We start from the raw sequence: 22,833 nt of genomic DNA, 5'->3' as shown, positions 1-22,833 counted from the left end.
TGTTGGTGATGGAGGGGGTTAGAGGATTTGGCCTTTGGGCATTTTAAGTTATTTAAACTTGTCTTTGGAAGAGTAGTTTCTCCTAAAATAGGATGTGCTCTTAGTACCCATACGTGTAAGGTGAGGTTTAGACAAAGAACATAATTGTGGACATTCTTGATTATTTGATGTGACATGCTCATGTCCCCTCAGCCTTCAATGGTTGTTCAGTCAACAACTACAGACATGTCACTGTTGGTGATATTACAGACTTGGTGGCAGTTGTTTTCTTTAAAAAAATATTTTTATTCATTTCAGAGAGGAAGGGAGAGATAGAGAGAGATAGAAACATCAATAATGAGAGAGAATCATCGATTGGCTGCCTCCTGCCTGCCCCACAGTCCTGCCTGCCCCACAGTGGAGATTGAGCCCGAAATCCGGGCATGTGCCCTGACCTGGAATCGAACCATGACCTTCTGGTTCAGAAGTCGATGCTCAACCACTGAGCCACGCCAGCCAGGCCAGTTGGTTCCTTATTTCCTGGATGAGCTTTTTGCTTGGATTAAATGCTTTTGGTACTCGTGGAAGTTTTCCTTGATCGTTGGAAATTGGATATAAAGAACGACTATGCTGCTTATGCAAACCAGATTCTCCCAGGGAACTCCATTCTTCAAGGGGACTTAAGAAGTGTTATTTGTTTGAACCCCAGTGCACTGAAACTCTTGGGTAGGGATAGAGACTATAGGCATGACTCCTATACCTCTAGCAATTTCCATGGCAGACTTGTTAATTGATGTTGACCCATCCCTGTGAGCTTCAAACCTGAATCAGTGTGGTGTTTTCAGGTAAATGGAGCTGGCTCTAAATATGAAACTATTTTGGTTCTATAGGGTTTTCTCTGTTCCTCTGTTAGTATACAATAAGAGGTGTGTGTGTATATGTGAGTGTTTACATTTAGAATCCAATTATAAGTCATTGAAATCTGTATAGGATTTTAGCAGATTCTGTGTTAGAATTTCTATGAAGTACTCTAAGCACACAGTTCTTCTGTAGAGCGTTTGGGTGCAATCTCTGGTCCACCCCTTGTCCCAGGTCTGCATGTGTTTCTTGTTGGGCTCTCTGCATGGCAGATACTGACCTTGGAAATGTTCGCTGATCCTGCCCTGGTGTCCTTGCCTGCACTGGACCAAGTTATGGGCTCCAAATTCTCTGGTGCAAGCCAAGGGGCTGCTTTTGTCCAACTTGTTTTTAGTTTTCCTTTTGTAATAAAAAGTGGCAAACACAAAGTTGTGGAAAATAGTTTACATCCTACATTTTCCAAGTCTTTTATTTAAGTCCTTTTTTTTTTTTTTGCACAGATTTGAATAAAGCTCCTAAGTGTGCATTCAAGTGATAGTCCATTTTCTGTGACTAATCGGTAAAGGGGGCAGAAAAATTGATGTTTTAAAATAATAATACAGGTACTGTCACAAAGCTATTTCTTGAAATCGATGAGAAGTTGGCCACTTCCTAAGTGTAGCTTGGAAAATGTTTGCCATGACAACTCTGAAAGCTGAGGACACAAAATTGATTTAAAAACAAAGCAACTAAAATGCTTAAACACTGAAAAGGGTAAGTTGTAACAGTATTGAAATAGGATTATTCCTGCTGCTGACCAGCAAGTGGCTAAGAATATGAGAAATACTTGGTTTCAGATCCAGGCTCCATCATCTATAAATGGTGAGAACCTGGGCAAATTCTTACCTTTTCTAAGCATCAGTTTTTCATCAGTAAAATGAGAATAAAAGTAGTAAGCTAGGGTTTCTGTGGAAGAGATCACTGTAAAACAATAAAATCAATTTCAGATTACAATAAAAAATAAAAAGCACTTATTCAACCAAAAGGAGCTGTAACCCTAGAGACACAGATTCAGGTAGCAACCTAAATTGTGTCTGAGACAAAGGGCAGGATAGCAACGTTCCTTGCCCAGGCTCTCAATTAGGTCCATTTTATGTAAATGAGGTATCCAATTGTGCAGTACTGAAAGTCAAAGCTAGAGTTTCCCTACAGTGGCTGACTCCTAAGGAGAGGGTCCTGGTATACAGAGAATGTGAGAAGCCCCTATTAGGAAGTGGCCACTAGGCTCTTCTCTATAATAATAAAAGTGTACTATGCTAATCAGACTGGACATCCTTCCGGAAAACCTTCTGGATGGAGCCGGCACTGTGAGGGAAGCCCGGGTCCCGGGTGCCAGATGGAAGCTAGTACTGGCAGCCTGGGGAAAGGAAGGCCTACTCTTGCATGAATTTCGTGCATTGGGCCTCTAGTTGTTTATAAAATTTGGGCCCTCAGTTGACCATAGGGATCCATTTTTAGCAGATAAATTTTTTCTCAGGATTCACATCAAATGAATCTTCCCAGGGTTCCCATCATGCATTTAGGTGTTTAGTATTCCTTGATCTTCCTCAATCCTCTTATGTTTAAAAAATTAATAATATTAATGTTGGTTGTTCACTGTGTCTAATATTGACCAGGCTCTGTGGTACATGCTGGGCTCACACCAGTAAAACCACATGAGTCTAGGTCACACTTGGTTTAGTATCTTCAGAAATTGCACTGACAGCATCCATAGTCCTTCCTCTGCATTGTGTTCGTAGGTTTCTGTTCTGGATTGTGATCCTCAACCTTTTTTCTTTTAGCACCAGATTAGCAGCATGAGACCAAGGAAATCTAGAGGCATTAACCAGAGAATTGCACTCAGATATGAAGCTTATTCTTCCATTCACTCATGTCTTAACTCATAGGCTTGACCATGTAGTGGGCATTCACCTTAGCAGTTGTGATGTACCAGTGAATAAAACAGTCAAAAAGATCCCTGTACCTGGACAACCACATAACAAACTAAACTGTATAACAGATGAGAAGGTGCTGAGTGTTGTGGGGAAACAGTGACCAGAACAGATTAGTGCCTCTTGTATAGGGTTGTGTGTAATTTTGTTGTTTTAAACCACAGGCATTCATCAGAATCATCTTGGGAATTGTATTTTTTTTTCCCCAAAGTCCCAGGCTGTCTGGGGGTGGGCCATAGCTTCCACAGGAAATTCTATTATTTCAGAAGTTGGGGGCTATAGACTATTGCTTCATTGATTTTGGTTAAGAATGTTGGCTCTGCTGCTTGAGGATTTGAACTCAAATCTAAGTGTGTCACTTACCAGCTGTGTGGGCTTGGGCAGATTATTGACCTGTCTGTGCATTGCCCCCACAGGCTTCCAGGATTGAATGCCTCCTTTTATATGGAGCCTTTGGGGATGTCCTGCTGGGGTCCATGGGGGTCCTGCACTCACACTCACAGTCACTGTCCACAATGGGTGAATGGTCCTTGTTTCACCCATCATAGGTCACTGGGCCAAGTTCTAGGGCCTTTTTTACTTCCGATACTGTATTTAGGCAAGAGTGTTCAACTTGTGTAATGAGCATAATATTAGAATTAAAACAACCAGGATAGCCTATGGGGTCTAGCTATTTCCCTTTTCCTTAATTTTGATAAAGTTTAATACACACACACACACACACACACACACTCTCTCTCTCTCTCTCTCTCTCTCTCTCTCTAGAGGCCTGGTGCACGAATTCGTGAACAGGTGGGGTCCCTCAGGGTGACCTGCGGAGATCAGGCCCCAGCTCATGCCCCCAGCCTCGCAGCCCCAGCTTGTGCCCCCAGTCTTGCAGCCCCACAGCGGCCTGGTGCCGCCCCCTCACCTGCTTCACCATCCCGCCTACGGGGCGATCGATTGGGGCAGGGGGGGGCTCCCCCCCCTGCCCCCACCACCGCTGCTGCTGTCTGCTGTCTGCGGGGCAATTGGCAGGGTGATTGGGTCCCCACTTGCACCCACCTTGGCCTGGCACCGCCTGCTCACCTGCTCCACCATCCCACCATGGTCCTGCTCTCATCAGGACCCATAGGGGCTCGCAGCGCCTCCACTGCCGGCCACTGCCAGCGCCACCCCAGCGCCACGTTGCCAATGCCCACCATGTTCCACACCGCCCCCTGGTGGTCAGTGCACATCATAGCAGGCAGTCAAACTCCGGGTCTCTGGGTCGAACAACAGCCCGAGGGGACAATTTGCATATTAGGGTTTTTTATATAGGATGTTTTTGTTTTGTTTTTTTATTTCAGAGAGGAAGGGAGAGGGAGAGAGAGAGAAACATCAATGATGAGAAAGAATCATTGATTGGCTGCCTTGTGCAGGTCCCTGACTGAGGATTGAGCCCACAACCTGGGCATGTGCCCTGACCGGAATCGAACTATGACCTCCTGGTTCATAGGTTAATGCTTAACCTCTGAGTCACACTGGTTGGCTTGATTAAGGAGCTTAAATAACAAACATACAGTTATAGGTAAAAGTATAGATAATGGTTTAAGATCGCAAAAGAATGAATTAAAATCAAAGTTTTTTTAAAAAACAAAGTAATCAAGAAATAGATAAATTGGTCAGTGGAACAGAATAGAGAGCCTAGAAATAAACCCACACAAATATGCGCAACTAGTTTTTGACAAAGGTGCAAAAGAGCTCAATGGAGGAAGAACAGGCTTTTAACAAATGGTACTGGAGCAGTTGGGCATCCACAGGCAAAATAAAAGAAATGAGCATCGATGTCAACCTCACAGCTTGAACAAAAATTAATTTTAAAATGGATTACAGATTTAAATGCCAACTGGAAAACCTTTAGAGGAAAACACAGGAGAAAATCCTTGGGTGTTTAGGCAGACTTCTTAGACTTGACACCAAGAGCATAAAGAGATAAATTTGACTTGATCAAAATAAGAAACGTATGCTCTGTGAAAGACCTGCCAGGAGGATGAAGAGACAAGCTACAGCTGAGGATAAAATATTTGCAGACCATTTATTTGACAGAGAGCTGGTTTCTAGAATATAGAACTCTCAAAACTCATCAGTAAAGAAACAATCCAATAAGAAAGTGGGTAAAAAATAAAACAGATATTTGACCAAAGAGGAGATACAGGAGGGCAGGTAAGCATATGATTATTTAGATGTTCAGTATCAATAGTCACCAAGGAAATGCAAATTAAAACCACAATGAGATATCACTCCACACCTATCAAAATGGCTTAAATAAAAAATAGTGACACCACCAAGTGTGACCAGGATGTGGAGAAACTGGATCTCTCCTCCGTTGCTGGTGGGAATGTAGGATGGTGCAGCCACTCTGGCGTAAAGTTTGGCTGTATTTTATAAAGCTAAATACATACTTGCCATATGGCCCAGTAATCACATTCTTAGGCATTTGTCCCAGAGAAATGAAAATTTATGACCACACTAAAACCTCTGCATCAGGGCAGCTTTATTTGTAATAACCAAAACCTGCAGACACCCCCAATACCCTTCTGCAGATGAAAGGTTAAACTGGTCCACCTGTAAACACACACCCATTCCATGGAAAGCTGTGCAGCACCAACACTGAATGAACTGTTGATACTCGCTGCCACTGGATGACCTTGGGGGCACTGTGCTGAGTGCAAAAAGCCAGTCTCTAAAGGTCATGTGCTGTATGGTTCCATGTCCATCACTTTCCCAAAATGTCGGAACTATACATTAAAACAGGTTAGCCCTGACTGGTTTGGCTCAGTGGATAGAGAGTCAGCCTGCGGACTGAAGGGTCCCAGGTTCAATTCCAGTCAAGGGCATGTACCTTGGTTGCGGGCACATCCCCAGTAGGGGGTGTGTAGGAGGCAGCTGATCGATGTTTCTCTCTCATCGATGTTTCTAACTCTCTATTCCTCTCCCTTCCTCTCTATAAAAATCAATAAAATATATATTAAAACAAACAAACAGGTTAGTGGTTGCCAGGGGATAGGGTGGGATGGGAGGGTGGGTGTGTCTAAAGGGGCAGCACTCGGCCTCTCCTTGGTGGCGATGGAGCAGTACATGATGTCAGCTGCATCGAACTCCATGTGACATGTTACTGCATGCAGAAACTGGTGAAATCTGAATGAAGCCTGTAGTCTCACTAGCAGTATTGTTCCATTCACTTTCCTAGTTTTGATACTGTACTACAGGTTATATAGGACGTCACCACTGGGGACACAGAACTTGGTATACTTTCTTTGTAACTTCCTGTGGGTCTATAATTATTTCAAAACGTGTCAGGGTTCAACCAGAGAAGCAGAAACAGTAGGAGATACGAGAGAGCGAGAGTCAGAATCAGAGAGAGAGAGGGAGGGAGGGATGGAGGGAGGGAGAGAGAGAGAGAGAAAGAAAGAGAAATACAGCACTCCCATGAGGAATTTATCACAAGGGATTGGCTTATACATTGTGGGGGCACCTGAAGGCTGTAGGGCAGGTTGACAGAAAGGGCACATCATGGTCAGCTGGCAGGAGCTGTTTGGAGTCTCCAAGACCAGGGAAGAGTTTCATCTGATCAGGCTGGGCCCATCCAACATTATGGTAAACTCTCAGTTATTCAGACCTCAATTTAATTGGATTTAACAGAAAAAATTCCCAATCTGTATGTCATATGTGAAAATTAACACCCTCTTAATTTTAAAATGCTTTTAACCATGATTTGCTTATAATTAAATTAATAGGTTATTTTTGTTGTTGTTATTCACTGTTATTTTAAACAAATTTTAGCAAATGGGCCATATGTTGGAAAAAACACTGCCACTGGATTTCACCAGCATAAATAAATATTACATACCTACAAGTATAGCCTACATATTTAAGTCCAAGAGACTGCTTGTAAACAATGTTCCATAAATGATTAGCATGTGATCACACTGCATTGTGGGCGGTAGTTGGTTCTGTTATAACTTGGCATGACTTTCTGCAGCAGTTTTAACATGTGCTGGCCAATGTTCCCACCTGCGCTGAGCCACACCCCAGCTGTGTGCATTTGTTTACTCACAGTGACTGGTGAATGCATGTGTTTACTAGGCCTATTCAGTATAAATTTAAAGTTACTGTAATATGTATAGAAAATTTCTATGAAATTAAGCTTTTCATACATACTTAATTTTAATTACACGAACATGTCTACATAAGTAAAAACAGGTAAGCTAGCTAATTTGTCAGTTTTTTAACAAATATTCAAAAAACCTACTTTATTATATAATGGATTTTGGCTTTAAGGGATATCCCCTCATCCAAATTAATCCGTTACATCGAGGTTTTTACTGTATCTTTCTTTTGGTTAACTTCAACCAATTGGGACTTTAATCACATCTGCAAAATTCCCTCCAAGCAGCACCCAGATTAGTGTCTGATTGATTGACTGGGACTGTAGTCAGCCTAGTCAAGAAACTTAATAGTGTGACAGTTTTTCAGTATCTACATTTAGATAACTATTTCATTCTTCTTAATGTGATATGGATGTTTCATAATTTTTGAAAAATGAAATATTCTTTGGTACATTTTGAGGTTGACATAAGTTACATTAGTTAAGAGTTGGTAATTTCTGGCATATTGTAATACTGATATTTAAAAACAAAACTGATTCATTGCTCTTTAAATACTTTAATCTAAAACCATCATCCATTTAAAAAATCCTATGAATAGGCGTTTGACAGCCAAATTTTACCTTGTTTCTTTGCCTTTTGAACTTTCATTCCCATTTCTTTTCCAAAGTTTTGTCCTATCTGACAGGCTGTCACACTCCTCAGTAACAGAAATATGGACAGAAATTGAAGCTAAATATTTATTTCCTGTAACTGTAAGGCCCCAGGGTTAAAGACATTTATTAAAATTATTAGTACACAGGTGAACAAAACAACATAAATATGTTACTTTTGTTTATAATGAATTCTTAATAACCCAATATTGTGAATGTATCCTTGTGATGGTGAGGATTTAGTTTTAGTTAATTCCTGAATCCATGACTTATTGCTTAAAATGAGACAGGGTTCATTCAGCATTACTTTTATTTCTCTTTTTAGTTTTTATAGTGTTAAGTTCTGAGAAATGTTGTTCCCATAAATAAATCTGTGGGAGAGGAAAGAGTTCCTCAGGTCTTCAAGTTACATGCCAAAAATTGTTGTGGTCTATCATCAAAAATTATTTTTGATGATCTGTGAGCTGGATATTTTAACTGGGTCTTGATAGTTTTGTTGGAAGCAAAGCGCTATGGAACAATAGCTCACCGCAGGGTTTTCCAGTCGGTCATTGGAGGTGTTGCCACGTTTCAGACTGGCCCTGTGTTTGTACCTCAGGCGCTCATTTCCTGGATGGACAGTGCACCCGAGTATAATTAGAGGGAATATAATTAGAACAAGAAGTAATTTTTTAAAAAAGTGAAACAAACAAATTGACCAGAGATGCTTTCTCAAGGAGAATAATTTTTAGGAAATAGTACTTTCTGGAAGGCAAGGATCTTGCAGTTGAGATGCTGGGAACTGGCCCACACCGAGGAACCTCCTGAAAGTCTTCAAGTGCCTCCTGGTGTACGTTTATTCCAGCTTGAAGCTGGTTGCCTCAGAACATTGTTTCCTTGATCTTAAGAGTCTTTAGGGGCCGAAACCGGTTTGGCTCAGTGGATAGAGCGTCGGCCTGCGGACTGAAAGGTCCCAGGTTCGATTCCGGTCAAGGGCATGTACCTGGGTTGCGGGCGCATCCCCAGTGGGGAGTGTGCAGGAGGCAGCTGGTCGATGTTTCTCTCTCATCGATGTTTCTAACTCTCTATCTCTCTCTCCTTTCCTCTCTGTAAAAACTCAATAAAATATATTTAAAAAAAAAAAAAAAAAAAAGAGTCTTTAGGGGGAAAGGTATATTTAGTTAAAACAACTTTGCCGATGATGGGCATAAGGGAATTTTAATCAATGTGGAACCTCTCCCCATTATGGAACTTGTCTACTTAGAACTTCCTTAGTTGCTCATGTAATGAGAGAGAAGAGGAATGAGTGTGTGAGGGTGGCCCTGGAGGATGCTAGTGTTCCGTGGAATACTCTTTGGGAAATATCAAATGTATGCAAACCTTTTTGTCTGTACAGTGGTTGGCAAACTGCGGCTCGAGGGCCACATGCGGCTCTTTGGCCCCTTGAGTGTGGCTCTTCCTAAGCCTTAGGAGTACCCTAATTAAGTTAATAACAATGTACCTACCTATATAGTTTAAGTTTAAAGAATTTGGCTCTCAAAAGAAATTTCAATCGTTGTACTGCTGATATTTGGCTCTGTTGACTAATGAGTTTGACGACCACTGGTATAGGAGAAGCGTGAATTCGTCAGCCTGTACATGGCCAAGTCAAAGGTCACCCAGGTTACTTGCAACATCCTCAGGGTTTGGTGGTGACTAGCTGTCACCAAAGAACAAGTACAATAATAAAAAACAACACACCTTTGAGTGACGTGCTATGGATCATGCTCTTTTTTTGAAGCAGAATCTTATGTGCCCTGATTTGGGGAGAGGGCTGAACGGCCTTGTAGCCGTGACAGTAGGCTAGGTTTTCATGTGTGCTGTTGGCTACATGGATCTTATGTAAAGGCACTGCTTCCCGAGTTGTGTTTTGGAGAATGAGGTCTAAGAATGACATGCTTTTCAAGTAATACTGCCACGTGTTTCAAGTGCTCATTGTGGCACTCTGACCCCTATAATGGGAGAAGACTCTAAAATTTCCTGGGTCCATTACTCCTGAGGGCTAGAAGATTAATGACTGAAGTCTCAGTGAGTGTGCCCTTTGAGATAGGCTCTTGGCTACTGGTGAACACACAGTGCTGCCTCTACGAAGATGCCCAGTGAGGGCTCAGTTCTTTCCTGTGATAATTTTCCTTGAAAACAAAACCCTGAGGTCCTTGGTTCCTGGTTCCTGCATTCTCCCAGTGGAACCTAGAGGTGGTCAATGCCACGTGGCCCACCCGCAGTCCCTCTATTGTGTTGGTCCTTTCTTTCCAGAGCAGCGCTAACATTTTGGGATGGTATTAATAAGTGTAGCATTTATAACTGTCATGTAGGAATCCATTGGGATGGAATGAGTAAAAGCATGTTTTTCAGGAAACATGATACTTTAGAAACCTTGTTAATTGTGCATAATTTGTGATATCTCAATCTATTCTGTATAAAGGTTTAAATAGCCCTTTCCTATATTACCCCATGTGCAAACTGAAAATACCAACAATGAGGAAGGTTGCACTCTCTATATAAAAAATTCCCATCTTCAATTTATTCTTTGCCCAGTGTAAATTGTTTATTACTTTAAACGTGGTTTCTGCTTGGGGCCACCTCCCTTCCTTAGTGCCCATCATTGGGAGCTGACTGTATTGAATTACTCTTATGCACTCTTACAATGAATGTTGTTGTTTTAAGGTCTTCTTTTTCTTTGTGATTCTTTTGTTCCCTAGCGTCGTCCCCCAGACTACAGTAATACTCAACAGTGATCGGCAGAACGCCATTGTAGCCAAGATGGACGACCCCTTGAGCAACAGGGCACCGGATTCCCTGGAAAATATCATTAGCAAGTCAGTAGCCACAACACCATCTCCACCTTTCACTGCCACTGTGATGAGTCCCCTTGAGGACAAATCAGCATTTTGAACTGGGCACAGTTGGGCATTTCTGTCCTCATATGGGTTGAGCCCAAAAGGCACTGTCCACACTTCTTTGTGGTGTGGGGGGGCTGTGCCATGCTTCGGACCAAGGTCCCATCCGATGAGCTGGATAAGAGCAAGAGGTTAAAAAGGACAAACAGCATTTGGGCGTTTGGGACTGTTGTGTTCAGTGTAGTGTGTGGTATCAAGACATGATGCTGTGTTTTCACAATAGTCAAGCCCTTATCCTCTTACCTGCTCATGGCTTACTCACATCAGTCTGTCTGTACAGTAGCATGTCAAGTCAATAGTTATTCTCATGTAAATTTGCTAAGTGAAAATTTGCTAAGTGGTGGAGATATTTTGAGGTAATGGCTTTTTTCTCAACCTTTTTCTTTTGAGACTTTTTTCTTTTTCATTTTCGGAGATGGGAGTGTATAAAAGGCATTCTCGCCACCCTTATGTGATGATGAAGTGAGCTCCAGGTGGCCTTGTCTAGTGGTCAGGACTCAGCTTTTCCTGATAACATTCCTCCAAGAGGGCTCTTTGCTTTTTGTTTCTTACCCGTGTCTTCACAACGTTCTGTTTTGCCTGTTCTCTCAGTCTCCTCTGCAGATTGTTCCTCCTCCATCAGCTGTGTCCTATTTTCTTTGTTGTCATAGCCTGGGTGTCTGAGGGCCTGCGTGCTGGGATATAGGGAGACATGGTGAAGTCTGGGTGTCTAGGTGCTCAGAGGTGGAGGAGGTCTGGTCGGTGGAGAAGAGACAGGGGCAGGTGTGCCTCTCGATGGCTCGGGTGAAGAAGGTCAGCCTTCAGAGTCTGAGCCTTTAGGAGCCAAGTCAGCCTGGACAAGCCTCTGTGGAGTCAAGAAAGTATACCTCCCTTCTCTGGGTAGAGCTAGGATTTGAAACATGTTTTAATGTGTAAACAGGGAAATTGTGCTTCTCTTTCCTTCTCAGTGCTTAGCAGTCCACGTTGAAGGGCCGTTGAAAGGGTCTTTAAAAAGGCAAGTAGCATGTCTCCAGATAATATTTTTTATTTTTTGGGTACTTTTCGAGCTGGGCTGTGTCCTGTTTTTCTGACTATATCTCATTGCTTCGTATAGGACCCCTGATGGTGGTGAGAATATTTCATCGGAGATACTTGACTGGCTTTTTAAATCTACTTCAGTGGTTTTTGTCAGTGGAAATCATTGGGAGTGATAACTGCGTTTTCAAAGGCTGAGCCATTTCTAGAATGTCTAACAGTGTGGCGTGGATTAGGTCAATGGAAGTCTCTAGCCATACTTCCTCCTCACTTACTAGTAGTTTTTCCTTTGACATTGCCTAAAAGTTACTTTATGTGAATGTCAACATTTCATAGGAATACCTCTGTGACCCAAAAACAGCATTTAGGCCTCGAGTCACAGAAAGCTGTGATTTTACTTCATGGTATAAACACTTTTTAAAACTTTTAAAATGTTACATAGTTTCTCCCAACCTCAAACTATTTACTGGTATCAAATTGCTATTAATCTTAGTAGAGGAGGTGCATGGGAAGACTTGTGCCCACTGCTCCGTGTGAAGTTAGCCTCGGACAAGGGAAGGAAAGAGGAACACACAGCGACTCATTGCTAGTCTCTGCCTGTCGGTGGTGCTGCTCTCACAACACTGGTGGTGTTTTTGTTTCCCGCTCAGCGCGGTTCCCGGGCGTCGGCAGAACACCATTGTGGTGAAGGTACCTGGGCAAGAAGACAGCCACAATGAGGATGGGGAGAGTGGGTCCGAGGCCAGTGACTCCGTTTCCACCTGTGGACAGTCGGGAAGTCAGAACATCGGAAACAACGTCACCCTCATCACCCTGAACTCAGAAGGTGCGCCCACAAAGCCTTCCTTTCCTTTGCCTGAATAGCATTAGGTACCCCCCACCCCCTTTTAGAAAATTAATATATGTTTATTGTTTTTAAAAGTGATAAAATAGAAAAATGATGAAGGAAGTGTAAATAACCTGGTAAATTCCACGTCCAGAGAGATCTATAAATTTCCTGGGCATTTTCTGTATTAACATACACACTAATTTATGATTTTATAACTTGCTTTTTTCCTTTGCATAGTAGAAATCTTTCCACATTAATACAGACTTACATAATCATTTTCAGTCAGTTTCACTTATTTAAACAAATTCTGGAGGCTTTCTAGTGATGGGACAGTTGTAATTTTTATAACTAGTGGTGTAACTAGTAGTTGGTTCACTGCCTTGGACAATAAGTCTATCCATGTCTCTTTGATGAGGCCCAACATAGTCTCTCAGAGGTGTTGCACTTTCAAGTTGGGTCCGTGCCATAAGCTGTGTCGTTTCTTCCAATGAGATTTAGAGGTTATGAATCAGGACCATTCTGTGGTATCATTCTATCAGGAGAAAACATTTTGTAATACATATGTTTCACTGACACTGTCCTTGGGAATGCTTCCCCCAGCAGTTTCAATATAACGAGAACTTGGACTGAGCAGTCTTAGTTGGCACAGTGGGTTGGGGAAGATAGAGGGGTGGGTGGAGTCGTCTTTAAGTCACTGCTGTGTATGTGATGTTGGAGGAAGAGCTAATCCATTAATGTCTCTTGTATCAGATTTACTACTGACCTGTAGGGCGTCATCTGTTAAATATTTCTCTGAGATTTATGAATGCACTGAGAATTGGATTAGCCGTCTCTTGCCGTGTCCTCCCCTAAGACTAGAGCAGCTTGCTCAACTGGAATGTCAAGTTAGCTAGTTTATATTGGAGAAACATTATTAATATGCAAAGTGCTAAAGGGCCATAGGCTTGTCTGTAGATTGAGTCATTTTAGTTCCTGATAAGAGCCCAGAGCTACAACAAGACAGATTGTTCTTATCTCCTTATAAAAATATTTAAGTGCCTAAAGTTTTAGAGAACCACAGGTATCAAAATGGTTACTTCTGAAGAATTCCAAATGGTTTGCATGAATTGACATTCTGTTTTATATCAAATTAGAGTTATTTTATTTATAGCAAAGATACTGTATCATTTTATCCCAGTATTTTGCTCAGGCAGTTTCATCTCTCATGACATGAACTCCATTAGAATGAGAAAGAAGTGCTAACTGTTGAGAGCAGTGAACAGTAAACTTACTTCTTACTTCTTGCACCTGCCTTCTCTTGGAGGTTTTGGTCTTGATGTACTTCTATTTTTGTTAAGTAGGGAAAGTGTTGGGTATAATCCTTTAAAGATTAAGCAAGCTAATTGAGTTAGGGAAACAAATGAGCAACACGGACCAAAAATGGGATCTGTTGATTAATGAAGGGATTTAGTTATATTCTTAATGAAGAGTTTAAATTCCTGCTGTTCATGCATTTGGTAGTTCTTAGAAAACTTGACTAATCCTGTGTATAAAATGTTAGGTACTTAATTTTAGTGAGAGGGTTGTACTTCAGGTATAATTTAATCAATATCAGAGATTGGCCTCATGAATGTTCCAAAGCCCAGTCAGTAAGCTGACTTATATGACAAATATCTGTGATGTGCTCATTGGGAGGGGTGCAATGTCGTCTGGGAGAAGCATTTTGAATTGCTGTGTTCACAAAACATCAGCCATGCATACATAAAGAAGGAATTTAGCCAAAAACATTTCTTGATAATTTATTTTACATAAAACTTCTTTGCATATTTTTGTGTGTGATAACATTAAAACATTTTACTAGTGATCATAAATTGGCTGCCAAGAATAGGATTACAGACAAGTTAATGACCATAATGTAATCAAGAGAAACTAGTATGAGAATGTCGGTGGATGTGTGAGCATGAAGACCATGCAGTGAATGCCGCGCTTGTCCTAGATCAGAGAAGAGGGGCCGGAGTGTGATCTAGAACAGTGCTGGGAAAGTGACATCATTTCAGCATCTCATGTTGCATTTCAGAATCATAGCATGTGACACTGATTAGGGACTTTCTGTCTGTGCCCAGGGGTTCCCACTCCTTTATGCCAAGGGATGCTCTTCAGCACTTGTTTCAGTTATGGCCGGGCTCAGGACAACATCTGTGCTGAGCAGCCAGGAGTTCACAGGGAAAGAAGAAGCCCACCTGGTTCTACCCTGCGGTCCAGGCTTTGACCTCCTGGACTGGGGTTTCTGGGCCTGAGTAGGTGGCCTTGGCCCTCAGCCAGTGGTGTGGTCATGCTGTTTCTATGGAGTGTGCTCATAGCTACAGGAAAAGATTGGACTCCAGTTCCGAAGCCATTTGATTTTTCTCTGTTCCTATATCATTATCCTATATGTAACTCAACCGTCTTGTGTTGCCAGTTTAAAACCCCCAAAGTATCAGTCTGCTTACAGCTTAAAGATGTCACATCACTCCCCAGTAAGTGTGCGTGTTTGGGCCACAGGTTTAAAGTTAACTGTCTAAAACCAGAAAAGGGCCATCAGTTTTTATGGGTTGTTTGGAGGAGATAGAGTGTTACTGAATGAGGTTCACAGTCAGAATGTAAACACCTTAATTTATAAGGGCTCAGAAGTTGGTGCCAGATTCTAAGTACCATGTGATCCAGTGTTGGGAGGCCTGGCCCAGCAAGACATACTTTGAAAAGGCTCATTTGGTTCATTCCCAGACCTATTCCTCCCCAGCCTGCGGGTTCTCCTGGTCCTCACCCCTGGTACCTTATCTATCACTTTTAAAAGCCACAGCCCTCTTCCCGGACTTGTCCTTTCATTCCAGAGTTAATGATGTTTGCTTCAGAGATTGGTGTAAGAGGGATGTGGCGGAGGTGATATTGCATTGAAACATTGGAAGTGTGAATTGAGCATCTTAGAGCGGGTCAGAGGAGAGGTATATGAACACTGGGTTTCAGGAGCAGCTTAGGCATGGATTGAACACTAGGGTTTTAAAAACTGGTGGGTGAACTTAAAGCTGGGAAAGGGCAGTACAGCAATTGGCTTGAATGTAGATTTAATATTACTTTGGAAATAACTCTTAAATACCTTGCATTCCATGTATTAATGTTTGATCCAACATGTTTCCTAAAGTAGCCTCTGTGACTGACCAGCCCCACAGCCTCCAGAGGCATGATGGACAGTGTGGTCCTACAGCTTTAGAGCCCGGTGCATCAGGGCAAAGGCCGAGAGGCCTCCTTCATAACCTTTTCTAATTGTTTCTTTTTAAATTTACAGGAGCACTTATGTTTTCTATGCTGCTTGACACATTACCACCAACATAGTGGGTCTAACAGCACTTTTTATTATCTCACAGCTCTGAGGAGGCAGAAGTCTTTGCTCACAGGCCTAAGTCAAGGCATTGACCGTGCTGGGCCTGTATCTGGAGGTGCTGGAGAAGATCTGCTTCCAAGCTCAGTTAGGGTGTTGTTAGGATTGTGCTCTTATAGTTATACGACCAGTGTCCCCGTTTTCTTGTGGGCTGTTGGCCCAAAACTGTGCTCTGGCTCTTACCTTATGGCCCTTCATGTTAAGTCCCCATGACCCTAACATCTCTGTCATCCCTTTCTGCCACGAGCAGAAAAAAATCTGCTTTTACTGGGCTCATCTGATTAGGTCAGGCCCACCTGAGACTCTCCTCTATCCTAGGGCTAACTACTCAATGGCTTTTTTGATACCTGTGGGATCCTTTGTGTCCCTCGACATAATCACAGACAGAGGTCATGGAGCCATCTCAGAATTCTGCCCACCCAGACCCTGCTCATGCTGGCTTTAGTTTTGGCCTTATGTTGTCTATAGTTGTCTGGTGTACTGGATTCCGAGTGTAGACAAGACTCTCCTAGAGCAGGCTTCTCCATTTTCTTTTCTTCCTTTTTTTTTTTTTTTTACAAAAAATATATTTTATTTATTTTTTACAGAGAGAAAGGGAGAGGGATAGAGAGTTAGAAAAATCAGTGAGAGAGAAACATGGATCAGCTACCTCTTGCACACCCCCTACTGGGGATGTGCCCACAACCAAGGTACATGCCCTTGACCGGAATCGAACCTGGGACCCTTCAGTCCGCAGGCCGACGCTCTATTCACTGAGCCAAACCGGTTAGGGCTTCTCCGTTTTCTAATCCCTGACTCCTTTGGGAAACATGAGAGATCTGAACATTGGAGATGTCAGAAATAATGAAATATAGTGATCTGTGTCTTTTCAGATAGCACATGTCATCTTGCTGTACTAGATGTCCTGTCCCTTAACTCCCACCCTGACTCCCGCTCAGTGACATTGACTGCTCTCCTGGAAGCCTTGGAATGAATAAGGCCCCACTCTCCCCACCCCTGTGCCTCATAGACATGGCGGAGACTCAGATCTTTCACAGATATGTTTCAGAAAAGGTAGCAATCATAATTATGATTCTGATGAGATCATTGATAGTGAGGAAATGTAAGAGCAGAAGAATTGTGCAGTAATTTAAACTGTACCCCACCATGGCCTGCAGAAGCACAGAGGATAGGCAGAGGGACGCTGGGGCAGGACATGAATCATGAGGTCAGGATATGCCAAGGCTGTAGTTTAGGTCTTCTTTCTCCTCTGTTCAAGTGGTGGTTAGCCGCCAGGCCACCAGGGCGCCCAGGCACAGAGAACTCAGGGTGCCGACTGCCTCAGGGGTAGTTGAATAGTGTTTTCACTTCAAGAAATGCTTGAGCATTACTGATAACATCTTTAGAGTAGAATTGTTGATCTACAACATCCCCCAAAAACAAAGCAAAATCAGCTCGTGCCAGAAAAGCATTTTAAAAAGAAAACAGTAGAATGCACCATTTCTAAATTGAAATCTCTATAATTTGTAGTTTGGGGAATGCCAATCTTAAAGATTTTTAAAGTTCTCAAATTTTCTTTCATGTAATTATAAGCCCTGATTTCATAGAAAGGACATCCTGTTGGAAGGCCACCTGTCTTCTCAGTTGTCCTCTCCGCATGTAGCCGTTCATGTGATTCAGGACACACCATGCCTTCCCATTCTCTTTTAATCCCGGCCCCTTCCCCATCATGAGTATTCCACTGATTTATGGTTGAGATGAAGATCTTTTTGAAGCATCTATATATGACATCATAGAAATTTAGCTAGCAGATGGCCAGAGTTGACATGAGAAAAGTGTAGCTTTATTTTTACATAAATAAAAATAGCCCCTCGGATCCTGGAATACCCCAACACATGATTCTTTATGGAACAGATAGTTGTAAGTGATACAACAATCAAGTATTTCATGAATTACACGCAGGATTCTTACTCTCCACCTCTGTGAAAGAAATTAATTATTTTCAGTTACAGTAATCCATGTCCTGGCTCTGGAAACACTTGATGTATGTTTACAGTAATGCAGCCTGTCAGGTTTCAGGACACTGGCCTGAGATTTCCTACTCAGCAAATTCTATGGGGTTTATTCTGTATTACCATCCATATTTGGAACTATTTCTTTTATTTTATGCAGTATGCTGCTTTTGAAATTCACAAACAGTTTGGGCAGGCCTTGACACAAGCCAGATGAAAATTACTTTTGGGGTATAGATGGAAAATACAGCCTGACACCAGTTCATGACCATGAATCTGTTCTCTGAAGACTTTCCTGGAGATGGTGGGAACTGACCTTGAGGAACTAGATTGACATGAAGCTTGTCATGTTGTGGAATTGACACTGTTTTGGGTCTCTGAACCAACCTGAAGCCTTTAGTGAATCATAAAGTATTGACTTCTTTTGGTTTGTTTTAGGTAGAGACTAAAATAGGTCATTAGTTACCTCTCATGGGTACAAAGAACTGACTATATAGTCTTAATAATAGCTAATGGACCAGCTGTGACAGGCAGCTCTCAGCAAGGGTGAGGTGGCATCCAGGAGCAGAGGCAGCATAATGGGAATCCACAGGTGTGTCCAAGCAGAATTTACTCCCTCGCCCTTTCTGCATCAGAACTGCTGACACCATACACCACCATGCCTCTTGAGATGTTTGGTGTGGCTGGGGGGCAGGACACCACAGGCAAAGCCATGTCATCTTTGGAAAGAGTTGAGGTAGCTTGGTTGGTGCTAGAAGGCAATTAGACTGCCCAGCCTTGTACTTTCTGAGGTCTTTCACGCACAAGATGTGTGCAGACTTGGATTTCGCTATTTGCTTTGGAGGAGGGAGGATGCATCATATGGAGTCAGCTTAGCAGAGAGCCTCCAAGTTGCAATAGTGGACGTGAAGTCCTGGTACATAGTAGATGCTGAGTTAATATTGTCTTGTTTTTTGTCCCATGTAATATCCTCTTGTCCTTGGAAGAGAGATTTATTGAAGTTTAGGCCCTGGGATAGCAGTGTGACTGGGACCCAAGGCCGACTGGCATTGTGGGCAGGAATGTGCATTATGATCTCAGGGGAATGTATATTTATGTCGACAGGTGGGGAAGGAAGCATAACAGCAGCTGGTTGTGCTTCTTGGCTTTAAACTGACCTTGAGAATGTACGTGGTCCTCCTCTTCACCTCAGTGCTTTCTCCTGGTCACTTCATTTTCCTGGCACTGAAATGGGCCTCAGAACAAATATGTGTGTTCTGAACTGTTTTAGTGGTCAGAAAATTCAGGTTACTGCTGAAGGGTTTTCATTGTAATAGGTTTTTCAGAAGTGCCAGTTCATTTCATCGAAGATTTAAATGATTGGAATAGAAAGCAAGTTTATTTTTCTTACATTCTGACTGGTAGTTTTCAAATAAAGCTACTAAAATCTTTCTATTGTTTCAGATGCCAAAACCGGACCAAGCAATTTTAGTAAAATAAATATATCCTTTTTGAATTGTCAAAAGGCAAATTTCTCAAATATTTATGTGGGCAGGTACTCTGTCTTATTTTCCATTTGAAAGACATGATTCATTGTTACTGGGGAGAAGTGAGGCTCCAGCCTGTGCTCCAGCTCTGAGTTGGAGGTGAGTTAGGGATGAGTATTTCCAGAGGAGCAGAGCTGAGTTAGCAGGTGCACCAGCATGACTCGGGTGAGAAATGCGCACCCAGTGAGCCTGCCTTCTTGCCAGGGAGCTCGGAGGTAAGTCCCACGAGGGTGATGGTGGAGTCCTGGTCCTCTCTTCCCCCTGGGATGGGTCCCCTGTTCCCATGGCTATGATTTTTCACCTCCGTGTTGGTTAGAGTTGCTGCAGCTGTATTTCTTGACTAGCTCAGATTTCTTGCTTGAGAGATGACCACCGCAATTCACAGGGTATTTATGTGAAGTTAGGAATGAGTAGGTTATAAGTAAGTTATAAAATTCCTTCTAAAATCATGAGATATTAGATTGAAATAAAGTTTTTGGATAATTTCCTGCATTACAAGAGAAATTTAAGCCATTATTTTCTGTAGTGATACAAGAGGGAAAATAAGGAAAGTTAGTTTTTAGACTAATTTACTTTTTTGGGGGGGAGTGAATAATATTCCCTGAAATAACAACTACTGTAGGAGTTTAAAATGTCACTGTTTATCCTCTTGACTATTCTGGTACATTTCCAGAAGTCTGTCTACATAGCACTGCGGACTGGCTTTCGTCCATAGGCAGGTGCCAGCAGGGAGTAGGGTCATCGTGGGACATTGAAGCTGACTTCCTTGTGGTGGTCCCAGTGAGGAAACAGCCCTCCCAGTTCATGTTTCTCAGGCTGCACACTGGACAGTCGCTTCATCAGCTGAGAGGGTATACTGCACTTTCACATCATACCCTTTGATATAACCTTTTGCAACCCTGAGTAATTTTTACATAAAAAGAGGCTTAACTTTCATTTGTAAATTTTTTTTTTGTTAATTTAACATCATGTTTTGCCTTCAAAAGAATTAAGTTGAACAGATGAAGTCATTTTTTTCATTCTTCCTCTAGAATCAGTTTGAAAATACCTGCCTTTACACGTGTGTTTCCTGCATCTGTGTAAATGGAAAGTTACAATACTGTCCTGCGGCATTGTTTTCTTTTTTTGTTGTTAATCCTCACCCGTGGATATTTTCTCCATTTTTTTTTTTTTTTTTTTTTTTTTTGGAGAGAGAATGGAAGGGGAGGGAGAGGAGGAGAGTGACAATCATTGATGTGAGAGACACACATCGATTGGTTGCCTCCTGCACGCACCCCAACTGGGGCTGGGGATCGAACCTGCATCCCAGGTATATTCCCTTGACCAGGAATCAAACCTGTGTGCGGACTGATGCTATAAGCACTGAGCCATGCTGGCCAGGGCTATGGGCTTGTATTCTTGATTGTTCCTGGAACCATGAGGCTCTTCAGTGGGTGACACTTAGAAGAAGGATGGCTTTTTCTCCTGCATATCACTGTTCAGCACCAGGGCCAAGTACAGGGTTTGGACAAGGTGAAGTGGTCCTAGTGCAGGTATTTGAGCATCAGAAGCCCTCTTGCTTCCTCCCCCAACCTGTGATTCGAGAGGCTGGGCAGGGCCTGTGCTCCATGGTGCCAGTGGGAAACCTCATAGTGCAGAGGGCACAGCTATGGTGTAAGGAGAGGATAGAGTATGGAGGACAGCCTGGTAGGAAGCTGGTTCTGAAGGCGGGAGTAAGAAGTAAGGTTCACTGTGAGTTTACAGAGACCTCAAGTTGTCATCCCTTCTTAAGAGTAGGGCTGCCCTGCCGGCATTACACACACACACACACGCGCACACACACGCACACACAGTCTCAGTATCACTTTGACAAGATGTTGACTTGCTGTTTGGAAAACAACACTGAGCTCTCGTCCAGTGTTTACATTGCTTTAAATATGTTATGTAAACACCAGGAGCTTGCTAAGCAGAGTTCAGTTCACTTGTTATTCCTGAGAAAGGCCACTCAGTCTGTGGCAGTGTTGGTAGTTAGGCTGAGCTCCAGTTCACATCTGCACTGCGCAGTGTTGATGGCTGTCAGGAAGACAGGGTGGCATCGCCCAGTACCTCTAGTGGTTCAGGATGCTGCCGCCCGCCCTTACTGCAGATTCACATGGGACTCTCCTGCTCAAACACTTAAGCTTAAATATGCGCAGTATCACTAGATATACCACCTTCGGTTTGACTGCATTCACAGTCACTTAGCATCGTGCTTGAATGTGGAAAGGTTCGCCCACCACAGGTCCTATCTTGAGATTTAATGCCCGTGTGCATGGGTCCTTCCTGAACTGCTAAACAACCCAGAAGTGGCCACCTGTACTCTTTCTGTTGCCCTGTCTCCCCTTCATTCATTCTCAGCACAGATTGTGTCACTCCCTGTCCAGTCCTCTGTGCTCACCTCTTTGCCCAGTTCTTCCTGCTCTGGTCACACTAGCTCCATTTCATTCCCAGAGCACATGGCCCTTCCCAGCCCAGGCCAGTGTAAAATTCTTCTTCTGGAACCTTTTCTGTGGTTCTGCCCATGGGTGGCTGCTTGCAATCCTCTCCTTACTGAGTCAGGCTCTGGTCTATCTGAAATGGTCAGCTCTGCCCCTATGCTGTGTGACGCTTCCTGTCTTGCAGCTGCCACTTCTCTGTTCATTGTACCCATCCTCCTCTCCACTCATCAGCTCAGTGTGGGCAGCTCTGCTGGCTGACTCAGGTGTCCATGAGATGTAGCCGAGAATTTCAGTGTGTTCACTTCCAGCTTGGCCCAGAGCAGTGAGGAGGTGATTCTGAACCAGATGTGGGGAAGCTGGCCTGTTGTCATTTTAGCTGGTGAGGCAGCCAGCCACGTAGAGGATCTCAGGATTCCTGCATTCTAGCAACTTCCTCACTAATCAGAGCCTCTACTCCTCAAAGATCTCTGTCATGAGGTGCTAAATGTCCCTCTCAGGCTTGATTTGATGGGAACTCAGTATGGTGTGTTTTGGAGAGTTTGGCACAAGGGGCAGAGTTTGTTTCTGGGAGCCTCCCAGGGAAGGCGTAGATGGCCTTCCAGCCCCGTCCTCCAGTCCTCCGAGTCCTCCTGCTGCCCTTTTAGGCCCCCGTATCTGGGACACACCCTTGCATCCCGTCCTGGGGACTCAGTCCCACTGAGTCCATTAACTATCTTTAACCATGTTTTGAACCAAACTATTGTTTCCTGGTCCCAGAAGACTGTCCTGCTTCAGCACCTGCTCTTTTCTCTATATTGCAGCCCTCCTCTCCCTCCTGTATCTCCCATTCCTGTTCCTCCTTCCCTATGCCTTTTCTCCTCCCACTTCCCTCCCTCTGCCTTCTGCTCCCCCTCCCTCCCTCTGCTTTGCTTCATGGATTGACTGCTACTGATAAACGGTGGTTCTTCTGCGCTGGAATCGCATCTCCTCCATACTTAGGTCACGTGTGTATTTGGTTTCTCTGTAAATGGCTAAATGTGATAGTAGCTGACTGACGGTCAGAAAAGTGCATATATCTGAGCATATGGTCATGGTACCGTATCTCCACTCTCAAATCATTGGCGCTTCTGAGAAATGAT

At 43.1% G+C, this 22,833-nt stretch overlaps 1 protein-coding gene across 15 annotated transcripts in view; it reads left to right on the top strand.

The window, feature by feature from the left end:
* Positions 1-22,833, top strand: part of LOC118674202 (BTG3 associated nuclear protein) — a 147,884-nt gene that overhangs the window by 44,883 nt on the left and 80,168 nt on the right. For 13 of the 15 annotated variants that reach the window (XM_036345664.1, XM_036345657.1, XM_036345663.1 and 10 more), the window contains 2 exons: positions 10,308-10,424; positions 12,170-12,345. In XM_036345664.1, coding sequence (XP_036201557.1) covers positions 10,308-10,424; positions 12,170-12,345 — 293 coding nt within the window. The remainder of the gene's footprint in view (positions 1-10,307; positions 10,425-12,169; positions 12,346-22,833) is intronic. The other 2 variants (XM_036345666.1, XM_036345665.1) reach the window with 1 other exon arrangement.

The sequence above is a fragment of the Myotis myotis genome, unplaced genomic scaffold, assembly GCF_014108235.1.
Source record: "Myotis myotis isolate mMyoMyo1 unplaced genomic scaffold, mMyoMyo1.p scaffold_m19_p_19, whole genome shotgun sequence".
Taxonomy (NCBI): Eukaryota; Metazoa; Chordata; class Mammalia; order Chiroptera; family Vespertilionidae; genus Myotis; species Myotis myotis.
The sequence above is the reverse complement of the archived record's forward strand: the minus strand, read 5'-3'. Positions and strand labels throughout refer to the sequence as shown.